The 10,973-nt window shown below is 46.6% G+C and overlaps 1 protein-coding gene across 1 annotated transcript; it reads left to right on the top strand.

The window, feature by feature from the left end:
• The first annotated feature begins 3,841 nt into the window (after nucleotides 1-3,841).
• TP53 (tumor protein p53) lies at nucleotides 3,842-9,354 on the top strand. The gene is made up of 9 exons (XM_006863387.1): nucleotides 3,842-3,915; nucleotides 4,068-4,089; nucleotides 4,928-5,114; nucleotides 5,197-5,309; nucleotides 5,555-5,664; nucleotides 6,008-6,144; nucleotides 6,245-6,318; nucleotides 8,692-8,798; nucleotides 9,273-9,354. The coding sequence occupies exons 1-9, from the start codon at nucleotides 3,842-3,844 to the stop codon at nucleotides 9,352-9,354; spliced, it is 906 nt and encodes a 301-aa protein (XP_006863449.1).
• Nucleotides 9,355-10,973: the final 1,619 nt, after the last annotated feature.

Here is a 10,973-nt window from a genome sequence, read left to right as displayed (position 1 = left end):
GGGTTTCCAAGGAGCAGCTGGTGGGTTTGAACTACTGACCTTGTGATTCGAAGTCCAGTGCTGATCTTACAGCACCATACCAAAAGTCTGAAGGATTACGTTGTTGTTTAGTACCGTCGACTCTGTTCCAGTTCATAGTGACCCTGTATAGGGTTTCTGAGGAACGACTGGTGGGTGTGAACTGGGGGTCTTGTGGTTCGCAGTCTAGTACTGATCCTACAGTGCCATACCAGGAATCCAAAAGGACTCCTTAGAAGCATAATTATTAGATCTCAGATGTGCTTCAGACAGCCCAGGTTCAAAGCCCTGGCTGGCCCCTAGGAAGCTTTATGAATCTGGGAAAATGACTTAATTCCTTTAACGAGCCTCAGTCCCCTCATCTGGTCATAATACTTTACTGGCTTTCTGAGAGGATTAAGTGAGATAAGCTATTGAAAGCAGTGGGCCCTGGAGCATGCCTATAAACTGCCATTGTTGTGACTGGGTGGAGCCCATCCTTCCCTGAACTGTCAGCAGTATTGATTTCCTCCCCCATGTAAGCATCCCGTTTCCCCAACCCTTCTGACAATTTTGTATCATGGCAAATGGCTAGTGCCTGTGGAAATTACCTGCTTTAAAACAGTTTGCTAGGGATGGTTTTCTCTTTAGAGAAAGAAAAGTTGAAATTTTAGTTGCTACTGAGGACTAAAGTGACAGAGTCCATCTATGCTTATGGGGGATTGTAGGATAAGCACTGGACTGCTAACCATGAGGTCAGCAAATCCTCGAGAAAAAGATGAGGCTTTGTGCTCCCATAAAGATTTACAAGGAGCTCTGGTAGCGTAGTGGTTACGAATTGGGCTGCGAACCCAAGGTCAGCAGTTCTGAACTACCAACCGTTCCATGGGAGAAAGATGAGGCTTTCTGCTCCTGTAAAGATTTAGAGCCTCAGAAACCCTGTTCAGGGTCTCTATGTGTCGGAACCAACTCAACGGCACTTAACAACAAAGATTTACAGCCTCCGAAACCATATACAGAGTCTCTATGAGTTGAACTTGATTTGATGGCGCCTGGTAGGCTAGTGGATCACAAGCTGGTTTGCTAACCTCAAGGACAGCAGTTCAAATCTACCAGTTACTCCACAGGAGAAACAGGAGACTTTCTGGAGTCCTGGTGTGGTGCAGTGGATTAATGCGCCAGACTGCAAAGCCATTTGAACTGCAAGGTCGGCAGTTCAAGCTCACCAGCCGCTCCTCAGAAACCCTATACAGGGTCACTATGAGTCGGAACCAACGCAACGGCACTTCACAACAACAAAGATTTACAGCCTCGGAGACCCCATATAGGATCATTATGAGCCGAGTTGATGGCACATAACCAACACCACCAACAACATATGTGGAACTGAAACTTTGGGCCCCTCATCCTAGAATGGCCACTCCTGGTATATTTACTGAAAAATTAGTTCCCTATAGGAGGTGGATTTGCACCTATAGGGTGGGGGCAGTACCACAAAAGTTCTACTATCCCACACTCAGAAAGTTCTCATTTTAGATAAAGAATAATGATCATCATGTAAACAGCTAACAGTTATGAAGGAGTCTCTGGATGTGGTCCAAACAGTTAACATGCTCCACTGAAAACCGAAAAGTTAGAAGAAAAGCCTGACAATCTGGTTCTGAAAAATCAGCCATTGAAAAACGTATGGAGCACAGTTCTACTCTGACACATGTGGAAGCATTATAAGTTGGAATCGATGCATTTGGCAACAAGGGGTGCTAGAAAACTTATTGAGTTCTTACTATGTGCCAGGCACTTTTCTCAGTTCTTTATATTGCTCATAATAACTAAATGAAGTAGGTATTGTAATTCTCATTTTAGAACAAAGCATACTAATGTACAAAGAGATTAGGTGACTTCTAAAGCACCCATGGGCTGCACGTTTCCCAGACCCTGGGTGCCTTCCACTAAATTTTGATAAGTAAAATTCAAGCTCTGTGAAGGAGAAAGTCAAAAAGTTATTCCTCTAATATATTGTTAGGTGCCATGGAGTTGGTACTAACTCACAGCGACCCTATGCACAACAGAAGGAAACACTGCCTTGTACCAACCTCACAATCATTGCTACAGTTGAGCCCATCGTGGCTGCCACTGTGCCAGTCCATCTCGTTCGGGGCTCTTCCTCTTTTTTGCTGACCCTCCACTTTACCAAACATGATGTCCTTTGCCAGGGACTGGTTCCTCCTGATACTGTGTCTGTAGTATGAGAGATGAAGCCTGGCCATCCTATCTTCTAAGGAGCGTTGTGGCTATACTTCTTCCAATACAGATTGGTTTGTTCTTTTGGCAATCCATAGTACTTTTAATATTCTCCTCCAACACCCTGAACTCAAATGCATCAATTCTTCTACGATCTTCCTTATTCGCTGTCCATCTTTCATATGCATATGAGGTTATTGAAAATACCATGGCTTGGGTCACAATACCTCTAATATAGGTATTGTGATTAATCCAGACTTACATATGAGGAAAACTAAGGCCCAGAGAAATGAAGTGTATTATCCAAGGTCATACAGCAAGTTTAAGTAACAGTACAATGACAAAAAGGGCTTTTGCCTCCTGAGTCCCTCCCTTTACATTTACATGAGCTCCTTCCCATGAAAGTCTCTTTTTTGGTCATTGATTTAAAGGGATCCTGGCTTTTCTTCCCAAGACAAATGTTAAGAGATTGTTCCTCTCATTGCCCCTCCTGCTTCCCTCCATGCATGACGGTGGTCCATGCCCTCTTCTTATCCTCAGTTTTTGTTTCTTGTTAAGTGCCGGCAAGTCAGTTCCAGCCTATACCAACCCTGTATCAGGTTTCGAGGAACAGCTGATGAGTTTGAACCGCCGACTTTGTGGTTGATTGCTTATCCTACAGTGCCACACCAGGACTCCAGCTTTGGTTACAAGGCTATGATACCTGACCCTTTGCTAACAACTTTTCAGTTGGAAGACTTATCAGTTAAGATCCACCCTTCAGTCCTTAATTGAAAGAGAGAATCCCACTGAGTAGATTGTGAAGAAGTAAACATCTTACTCATAGATATTTGAAGGGTTATTTTTTTTATTAAACCTATTCACTTACCTCCTATGTGTATCTTCAAGTCTCTTAACCTCTAAGACTCGGCTCTTTCACCTGTAAAATAGCAAGTATGGGTATTAGAACAAGTGAGAAAATTATTATGAAGGGATTTTCCAAATTCTGTAAGTACATAATAGAGAAAACCTTAGACCAACATGCCACCTCCACCGGTTGCCATCAAGTAGATTCCAATTCATGGTGATCCCATGTGTTCAAAGTACAACTGTGTTTTGTAAAGTATCCAGTGGCTGATTTCTTCAGAAGTAGATCACCAGACCCTTCTTCCGAGGCACCACTCAATCTTCTAACCTGTTTAAACAGCTGAACTCATTAACCATTTATACCATCCATTTATACCATACCATGGACTGGGGCCTCTTCATCTCTATGAACAGAAAGGAGGGTGGAAGTACAGTGTCTGTTGTGGAAAGCATAGAGTTAGTGGTAAGGAGATTGGAAGTCCTTCTGGATTTTCCTCAAAGAAGGCTGTGGTAGGGTCATCAGCTGGGGGTCGGGGTGGCAGGAGCAGACCGGGTTGTGAAAGATTTGAGGAGAAGGGTTGTGAAAGAGCAGTCCTGCACCCCAAGAATTTGGGTGGGGGATCCACTGTATCTCAAACCCTGGGTGGTATTGACGGGGAGGGGTCCCTCCCAGCTAGGGGAGCTGAAGTTGGTTGTGTCTAATGTTAGACCGTCTTTTTCCCTCCATAGTGGCCAGATTGCTTTCCTGGGAGCTAAGATGGAGGACCCTCAGTCAGATCTTGGCACTGACCTCCCCCTGAGTCAAGAGACATTTTCATACTTATGGGAACTGTAAGTGTGAAGGCCTGGTGGGAGGGCCAGGTTCACTGCCTAGCCTCCAATTGCTGTCGTCCACTTACCCCGACCCTAGCTTTCTAACAGAGGCATGTGGAAGTCATATAATAGTCAGAAATCAGTGCTGACTTTCTGCTTTTGTTTTTCAGCCTTCCTAAGGACAAAGTTCTGGTAAGGAGCCCAGTGGGAAGGAACTAGGGGCTGCATGGCTGGTAGCCTGGATACTCTCTCTAACTCTTGTTTCTCCCAACCGCAGTCCCTCTCGCAACCCCCAGCAGGGGAGGTAGTGGACAATCTGCTACTCCCAGAAGCCTCGACAAACTCCCTCTCGCAACCCCCAGCAAGGGAGGTAGTGGACAATCTGCTACTCCCAGAAGCCTCGACAAACTCCCTCTCGCAACCCCCAGCAAGGGAGGTAGTAGACAATCTGCTACTCCCAGAAGCCTTGACAAACTGGTTAGAATGCCAAGGAATCTCGGCAGCCCCGACACCAGCCACCTCCTGGACCCTGTCATCCTCTGTTCCTTCTCAGAAGAGCTACCCCGGCACCTATGGTTTCAGTCTGGGCTTCCTGCATTCTGGGACAGCCAAGTCTGTCACCTGCACGGTCAGTGGTCCTAAGGGGCTGTCTTCTATGTGACCTTTTGATGCCTGACTATTTTTCCCCTGGGCTTTGCTATATAGAACTTTAGGATTCTTTTCTAGCCATTGGCTTCCTGTCAGTCTTTCTAAATTTCACCCATTAGTCTATGACCCTTGACTTCTCTCAACCCCTAACCTCCTTTTCCTCATATTCTGTATCTGATGCTGGATCTCACTGGGACATGGAACACTCACTACCTCCTTTTGGTTCCCTCGCATTCATTCCCTGACTTTTGAATATAAGCTGCTATGGTTTAAACCTCAACCTTGTCATCCCTGTAGCTACCCTCCCAATGGTTTTCAGTAGGTGCTGACTAAGTGCTTATTCATTTGACCCCTGACCTTCAACTCCTTCCTTTTTCTACAGTATTCCCCTGACCTTAACAAGCTGTTTTGCCAGCTGGCTAAGACATGCCCCGTGCAGCTCTGGGTCACCTCACCACCCCCAACCGGCACCCGTGTTCGCACCATGGCCATCTACAAGAAATCAGAGCATATGACGGAGGTCGTGAAGCGCTGCCCTCACCATGAGCGTAGCTCTGATTACAGTGATGGTGAGGCATGGGGGGCTGGAGATGGGACAGGGCCAGTTGCCCAGGGTCTCTAAGCCCCTAATTCTTCCCTAATTTCTCCTAGGCCTGGCCCCTCCTCAACACCTCATCCGGGTGGAAGGAAACCTGCGTGCTGAGTATCTGGAGGACAGCACCACTTTGCGCCATAGTGTGGTGGTGCCCTATGAGCCGCCCGAGGTCTGGTTTGGCAACAGGGTTCTGGGAAGAGGAAGCTGGGAGTGTGTCAGTGACCACTGGGGAGAGGGGTTTTCTCTTGCTTCTTATGTGACCTCCCCACCACCTTAAGAGGTATGCAGGGAAGGTGACTTATTCCCATTCCATAGTTGAGGAAAGTGAGGCTAACAGAAGCTACAGGCCTCCACTGGTTGCTACAGATCTCCCCAGAGCTAGGTAGCCTCACCTTGGGCCTGTGTATCTCTCAGGTTGGCTCCGAGTGTACCACCATCCACTATAACTACATGTGTAACAGCTCCTGCATGGGGGGCATGAACCGGCGGCCCATCCTCACCATTGTCACACTGGAAGACTCCAGGTAGGGACCCATTCCCATGCCTCCCTTCACACTGGCACACTCCTCCCAGGCTTCTGCCTGCCTGCCTGCCTGTTGTATCCTGAGCCCTCTTCTCACCATTTTCTCCCAAACTACCACCCATTTTTCCCTCTACCTCCCATCCCACATGAGGAGTCTCTGCTACTGATCCCTCCCAGTTTTCTTTTCTCTGGCTTTGGGACCTGTCTTGTCTGTAGCTTCTCAATAGGCTTCAGATAGGATGGAGGGGAGTTAGGAGCAGGTAGGGTCTGGTTTGCAGATGAACAGAGCAGGTAAACTCTGACTTCCTTACTTCCTCCTACTTCCCTCTTCTTGCCCTGGATAGTGGTAATCTGCTGGGACGCAGCAGCTTTGAGGTTCGTGTTTGTGCCTGTCCTGGAAGAGACAGACGCACAGAGGAAGACAATTTCCACAAGAATGTGGAGCCTGGCCCCAAGTCACCCCCTGGGAGCACTAAGCGAAGTAAGCAGGTAGAACAAGAGTGGGTGAAAGAGGCAGAGAGGGTGCAGTTCTGCCCGGAATTCACTCAGTCTCCTTGTCACCTCTCCTTACCTTTCTACAGCACGGCCCACCAGTACCAGCTTTTTCACACAAACAAAGAAGAAGATGCTGGATGAAGAATATTTCACCCTTCAGGTACCCTGAAGTTTGAGGGAGATGGACACTCAGTCTCTTGTCCCGAATCATTAGGATTGGATAAGCAAAGAAAAAGGTGTAAATATAGGAACTGTATAAAGATTTGACTCTTAATGTTCTTTCTCAGACCCAATTCTCTGCCTTCCCTTTCCTCTGTTCATGGCTCTGCCTCTTTAAAAATTAATAGGAGGAAAGACTGATTGCTGGAGGCCAGGAGGCAGGCTTGCATAATGTGCCCTTTGGTTGTTTAAATTATTATATATTCCTGAGTGTTTTTGTGTACATCTCCCCAAAACAAGACAAAAAAAAAACGAGGGAATAGAAGCAAGTACTGTTGAATGATGATGCGCAGAGGGGATTGTAATCATGGCAATGAAATGATAAGTGTGAAAGTGATGTTCTCCCATGTAAAACTATCACTCAATTCACAATAAACACTTAAAAAAATTTAATAGGAGGGCAAGTCCAAAAGTATTCTATTTGGGTTCCAGTTCATACATGCACAATTCATTCTAAACTAAACATGTCTCTGTAATCAGTGGGTGGTTGCTGACAAGTTTTCTCAGTAATATACTTGTCTTAGTCTCATTAGAGTACCTTCAAAAAAAGGTCCAATGAAAACAATGACCTTCAAGCAGATGTGCTGACCCAGTTCAATTCAAGGGTGAAAGGTCAGCTCAGGAGGCTATAATGACACTTTTGAGGATACCAAAGGGGTCACCTTGATAGGCTTTTTCAAATGACACATGACAATCATGGGGGATTCTCATGAAGAAGTTTTAAGAAAATTGAAAATTGTTTTGGTGAAACAAGTTCCACTGAGGAATTTTTTTCCATTACAATAGTGCACCTGCTCATTCTTGAAAGGTAGCAAAGGCTATTCCATGAGAATTTCTTTGGGAAACTGTGCCCCATCCACCGTACAACCTTGATGTTGCCCCTTCTGATTGATTTTTGTTCCCAAGACTCAAAGAACATTTCAAAAAAACATGATTTGTGTCCCTCAAGAATGCCAAAACTGCTGGATTTTTGCGGATAAATTGAAGAGTGCAGAATTCTCAAAATACTTGCCTTCAGAAGTGTATAGACCTAGATGGTGGATATGTCAAGAAACAATAGCTTCATATTCTGAAATTCTGTTTAATAAAAGTGTGTATGATTTTATAGCAATACCTTTTGACTTGCCCTTGTATTATCAAACTTCAAGCTTAAAGTCTGGTTACTTTGAATGCTATTTTCTTCTTGACTGCTTTGCTTGCAATTAAGGAACTTGCCATCAGAGGGCAGTGGTGGCTCAGAGACCATGACTTCTGGTCATAACTTCAGAACACCAGTTTGTACCATAGTACATTCTGGAGAACCACCTTTCAAAAAGCAAATTGTTTCAAAGAGCATTAATGATTCTATGACTTCCAGTGCTCAGCTAACTACACTACTAAAGGGATATGGTGGGCAAACACCACCCCCACCCACACCCCCATCTATCTTTGTTGTCAGCCACTTCCTATCTCTGACCCTAACCACCCTGAGTTAAGTCAGACTTCATCTTCAGCCACAGAGTCGTGTCATCATGTACCCATAGGCTCAGGAGTCAGCACAACTTTGCACTTCAGATTTACAGCACCCTCTTTCTCTGTGTAGTCTCTCCTGACAAGCTAGAAGGACTCCGTTCTTCATTAACTATCCTCACAGCCTTTCTCTGAATTAGGTTAACTCTGAACTAAGTCAAGCAACTATGGTGGCATAATGGTTAAGTATTCGGCTGTTACCCAAAAGGTGGGCAGTTCAAACTCACCAGCTGTCCCACAGGAGAAAGATATTGCGGTCTTCCGCTGAGATAACAGGCTTGGAAACTCTATAGGGCACTATGAGATTCTGGAGCTAAGTCAAGAGTCCCATTGTCCCTCACGGTGGATTAGTTCTCTGTACAGCTCACACAATTCAGGAGACTATATCACCTATACTTACAATTACCCATTTATTATAACTAGAAAATAAAGGGAAGATCTGGGAGAGTTCACTGCACGAGACTTCCATTGTCCCCGGATTGTCCACGCTTTCCTGTGCATGGAAGTTCTTCCCAATACCGGAAACTCCCAGGTTCAGGGTCCCTTCATCATTGGGGCCTTATGCATATGCATGATTTATGAATATGCATGATTGACTGTCATGCCCCCTTCTTTTCTGAGGTCTGTTGCCCGGGTAGGGTTGGGGGCTCCCAATTATTTGCACATGTTATTTTAGAAAACAAAAGGCACCTTGACTGCTGAGGAATTCCAAGGGCTATTTTCAGAAACCAGAGATTGAAGGCCAAATCAAGTTCTTTATCCCACAGCCAATACTTTCTTATCCCCCGCTCCCTCACCCCTGCAGATCCGTGGGCGAGAACGCTTCAAGATGTTCTTAGAGCTGAATGAGGCCTTGGAGCTAAAGGATGCCCAGGCTGGGAAGGAGCCAGAGGAAAGCAGGGCTAACTCTAGGTGAGTGACCTGGCCCCCTCTTAGCCATGGTCCTACCTTCTTATGTTCGAAAGGTAGGGGATTCCATTTTGAATCCTACCTTTATGGTTAAAGGCAGCTAGTCTCAGCCACTGGGTCCATATCCTACTGGCACATCCTTTTCGTTTTCCTCCACTTGTATTGTATAAACACCTCCCTGCCTTAAGGGGTTCACAAATGCCTCTAGCCCGAGGATGGTGACTGGCGAGACTGCCATTCCCATTAGCCCCTAGATCAGCTGGGAACTAATAAATGTGTGAAAGTAAGGAGACCATGCGTGTTACTACTACTTTCAGGCTCAGTTTCCTCATTTGTAAAATGAAATGGGCTAAGTGAAGATTAAGAGATTAATATGCACAAGTACCCTAAGGTACTCAATAAACCTGGCTTGCTTAGATTCCTCTTGCTTGCTCAATGATACGTCATAACTCTCCTCCCTTTTTGTCTCCTCTACAGCCCCATGAAGTCTAAGAAGGGTCAGTCTACCTCCCGCCATAAGAAAACTCTTTTCAAGAGTGAGGGACCTGACTCAGACTGACAGTCTCTACTTCCTGTCCCCAATTTACATACCCCATCCTTCCCCTCCTCTCCTAGCATTGTAAAACTCAAGAGCTTCAACCCCTGCTTGGTATAGGTGTGCCTACACAACACCTGAGAACACCTCATTAGCTTGGGAGAAATAGGAAATGCATATAAGAGATTTTTTAAATTAGCCGTTGAATCAGCCATGCCTTTATGAGACGCCCACATCACCAGCAGACTAGCCAGGGAAGCCATCCCAAAGTGTTCAGTTTCTCCTGGCAGCCACGGGCATCTCTCTAAAGTGCTAATACCTACCTCACAAGCCTGTGAGGTTAATGAAATTATGTATGTATGACCCAAAGATCCAAAAGAGCTAGGAAGCTCACCAGCCTGTCTGACCTTAAAACCCTCTGATTACATGGCATCTGGGACTTGGCCTCTTGGGGGTGCTGGTCCCCTGTCCATGCTGGTTGATTTGGCATCTGGTTAACGGAAGGGCCTTTCCAAGTCCTTTTTCAGCTGGCCTAGCCAAGCCCGCTGTAACCTCTTGGTAAACCTCAGCACCTAAAAGGAAACCCCACCCCATCCCACTCCCTGGAGGATTCCAGCTCTTCAGTGGGATCTGTGTCCACCGCCATGTGTTTTACCACTCCTAGATACTCAGGGTCTAATTTCCTATGCACTGTGCAAGACGCATCTGCATTTTTCCTCTGCACCCACCCCTTCTCCCCTTTTTATATCCCCTTTTTATATCCAATTCTTATTTTACAATAAAAGTCTACTCTCATCTGTTTGTCTGAGAGATGGGTACCAGTGTTGGCCCACAAGTGCAAAAATGAATAAGGAGGTGAGCTTGGGAGGCAGCCCCTGAACCTCCAGGGAGTATGTGCTGGAGGCCCAAGGCCCAGGTTCCGGGAGGGGAACAAAGGCTGGAGACTGGGTCAGTCTGCAGGCTGCATGATAACAAGGGAGGGGGGGTGACCATTCATAACTCCGGGAACCAACTGTCCCCTCCTGCCAGAGCTGGCATGATGCTCTCCGCAGTCCCTGCTGCTAGGGTTGAGTTGCTGCCCCCTCTCACCAAGGATTATGGGATTTAAATGTCTGATTTAGCAAGCTTGAGTTTCTAAGGTGGCCATCTGTTTCATAGAGAGGGTCAAGATAATCTGGGTTCCCAAAGGGAAATAAGGAGGCTGGGTGCTATTGGATGAAGTGAGGCCAGTGGGAGGCCTGCCAGCAAGGGTTCCAGGGAAATGGGGGGCAACTAAGGTGAGGACTGGGATGTGGGGCTGGGGCCTTCCCAGTACCCTCATCCTGGGCCTTGTGCCAGGTGGTTGAATGAATTGAAGCTTTAAACACTGCCAGAAAAACCTTTCAAAGGGCTTCTTGGAGTAGGGAGGAGAGTTGGGGTTGGGGACCTAAGCACACCCCCACCCTATCCTCTTCTTCAATGCCGCCAGCTCCCAGGGAGGGGGGCTAAGAGCAGGCTATCCCCAGCATCCACAGCTGCCTGAGCCAGTGCTTGGGAGGAATGGCCAGGCAGTGGGGACAAGGCTTGTCCCTCCTCCCCCAGAAGGGAGGAAGAGATGCTACAGTCTAGGGGGGAATTCTGAGGCCACTGTCCTCTCAGCCAAT

Source organism: Chrysochloris asiatica, unplaced genomic scaffold (genome assembly GCF_000296735.1).
Source record: "Chrysochloris asiatica unplaced genomic scaffold, ChrAsi1.0 scaffold00054, whole genome shotgun sequence".
Taxonomy (NCBI): Eukaryota; Metazoa; Chordata; class Mammalia; order Afrosoricida; family Chrysochloridae; genus Chrysochloris; species Chrysochloris asiatica.
This window is presented reverse-complemented; position numbering and strand designations above follow the sequence as displayed.

Excerpts from the sequence above, each read along its gene's own strand:
- TP53 (XM_006863387.1), top strand. The coding sequence starts at position 3,842 with ATGGAGGACCCTCAGTCAGATCTTGGCACTGACCTCCCCCTGAGTCAA. Across the intron at positions 4,090-4,927 it reads TTCCTAAGGACAAAGTTCTG|TATTCCCCTGACCTTAACAA; the intron begins GTAAGGAGCCCA and ends CTTTTTCTACAG. Across the intron at positions 5,115-5,196 it reads TAGCTCTGATTACAGTGATG|GCCTGGCCCCTCCTCAACAC; the intron begins GTGAGGCATGGG and ends AATTTCTCCTAG.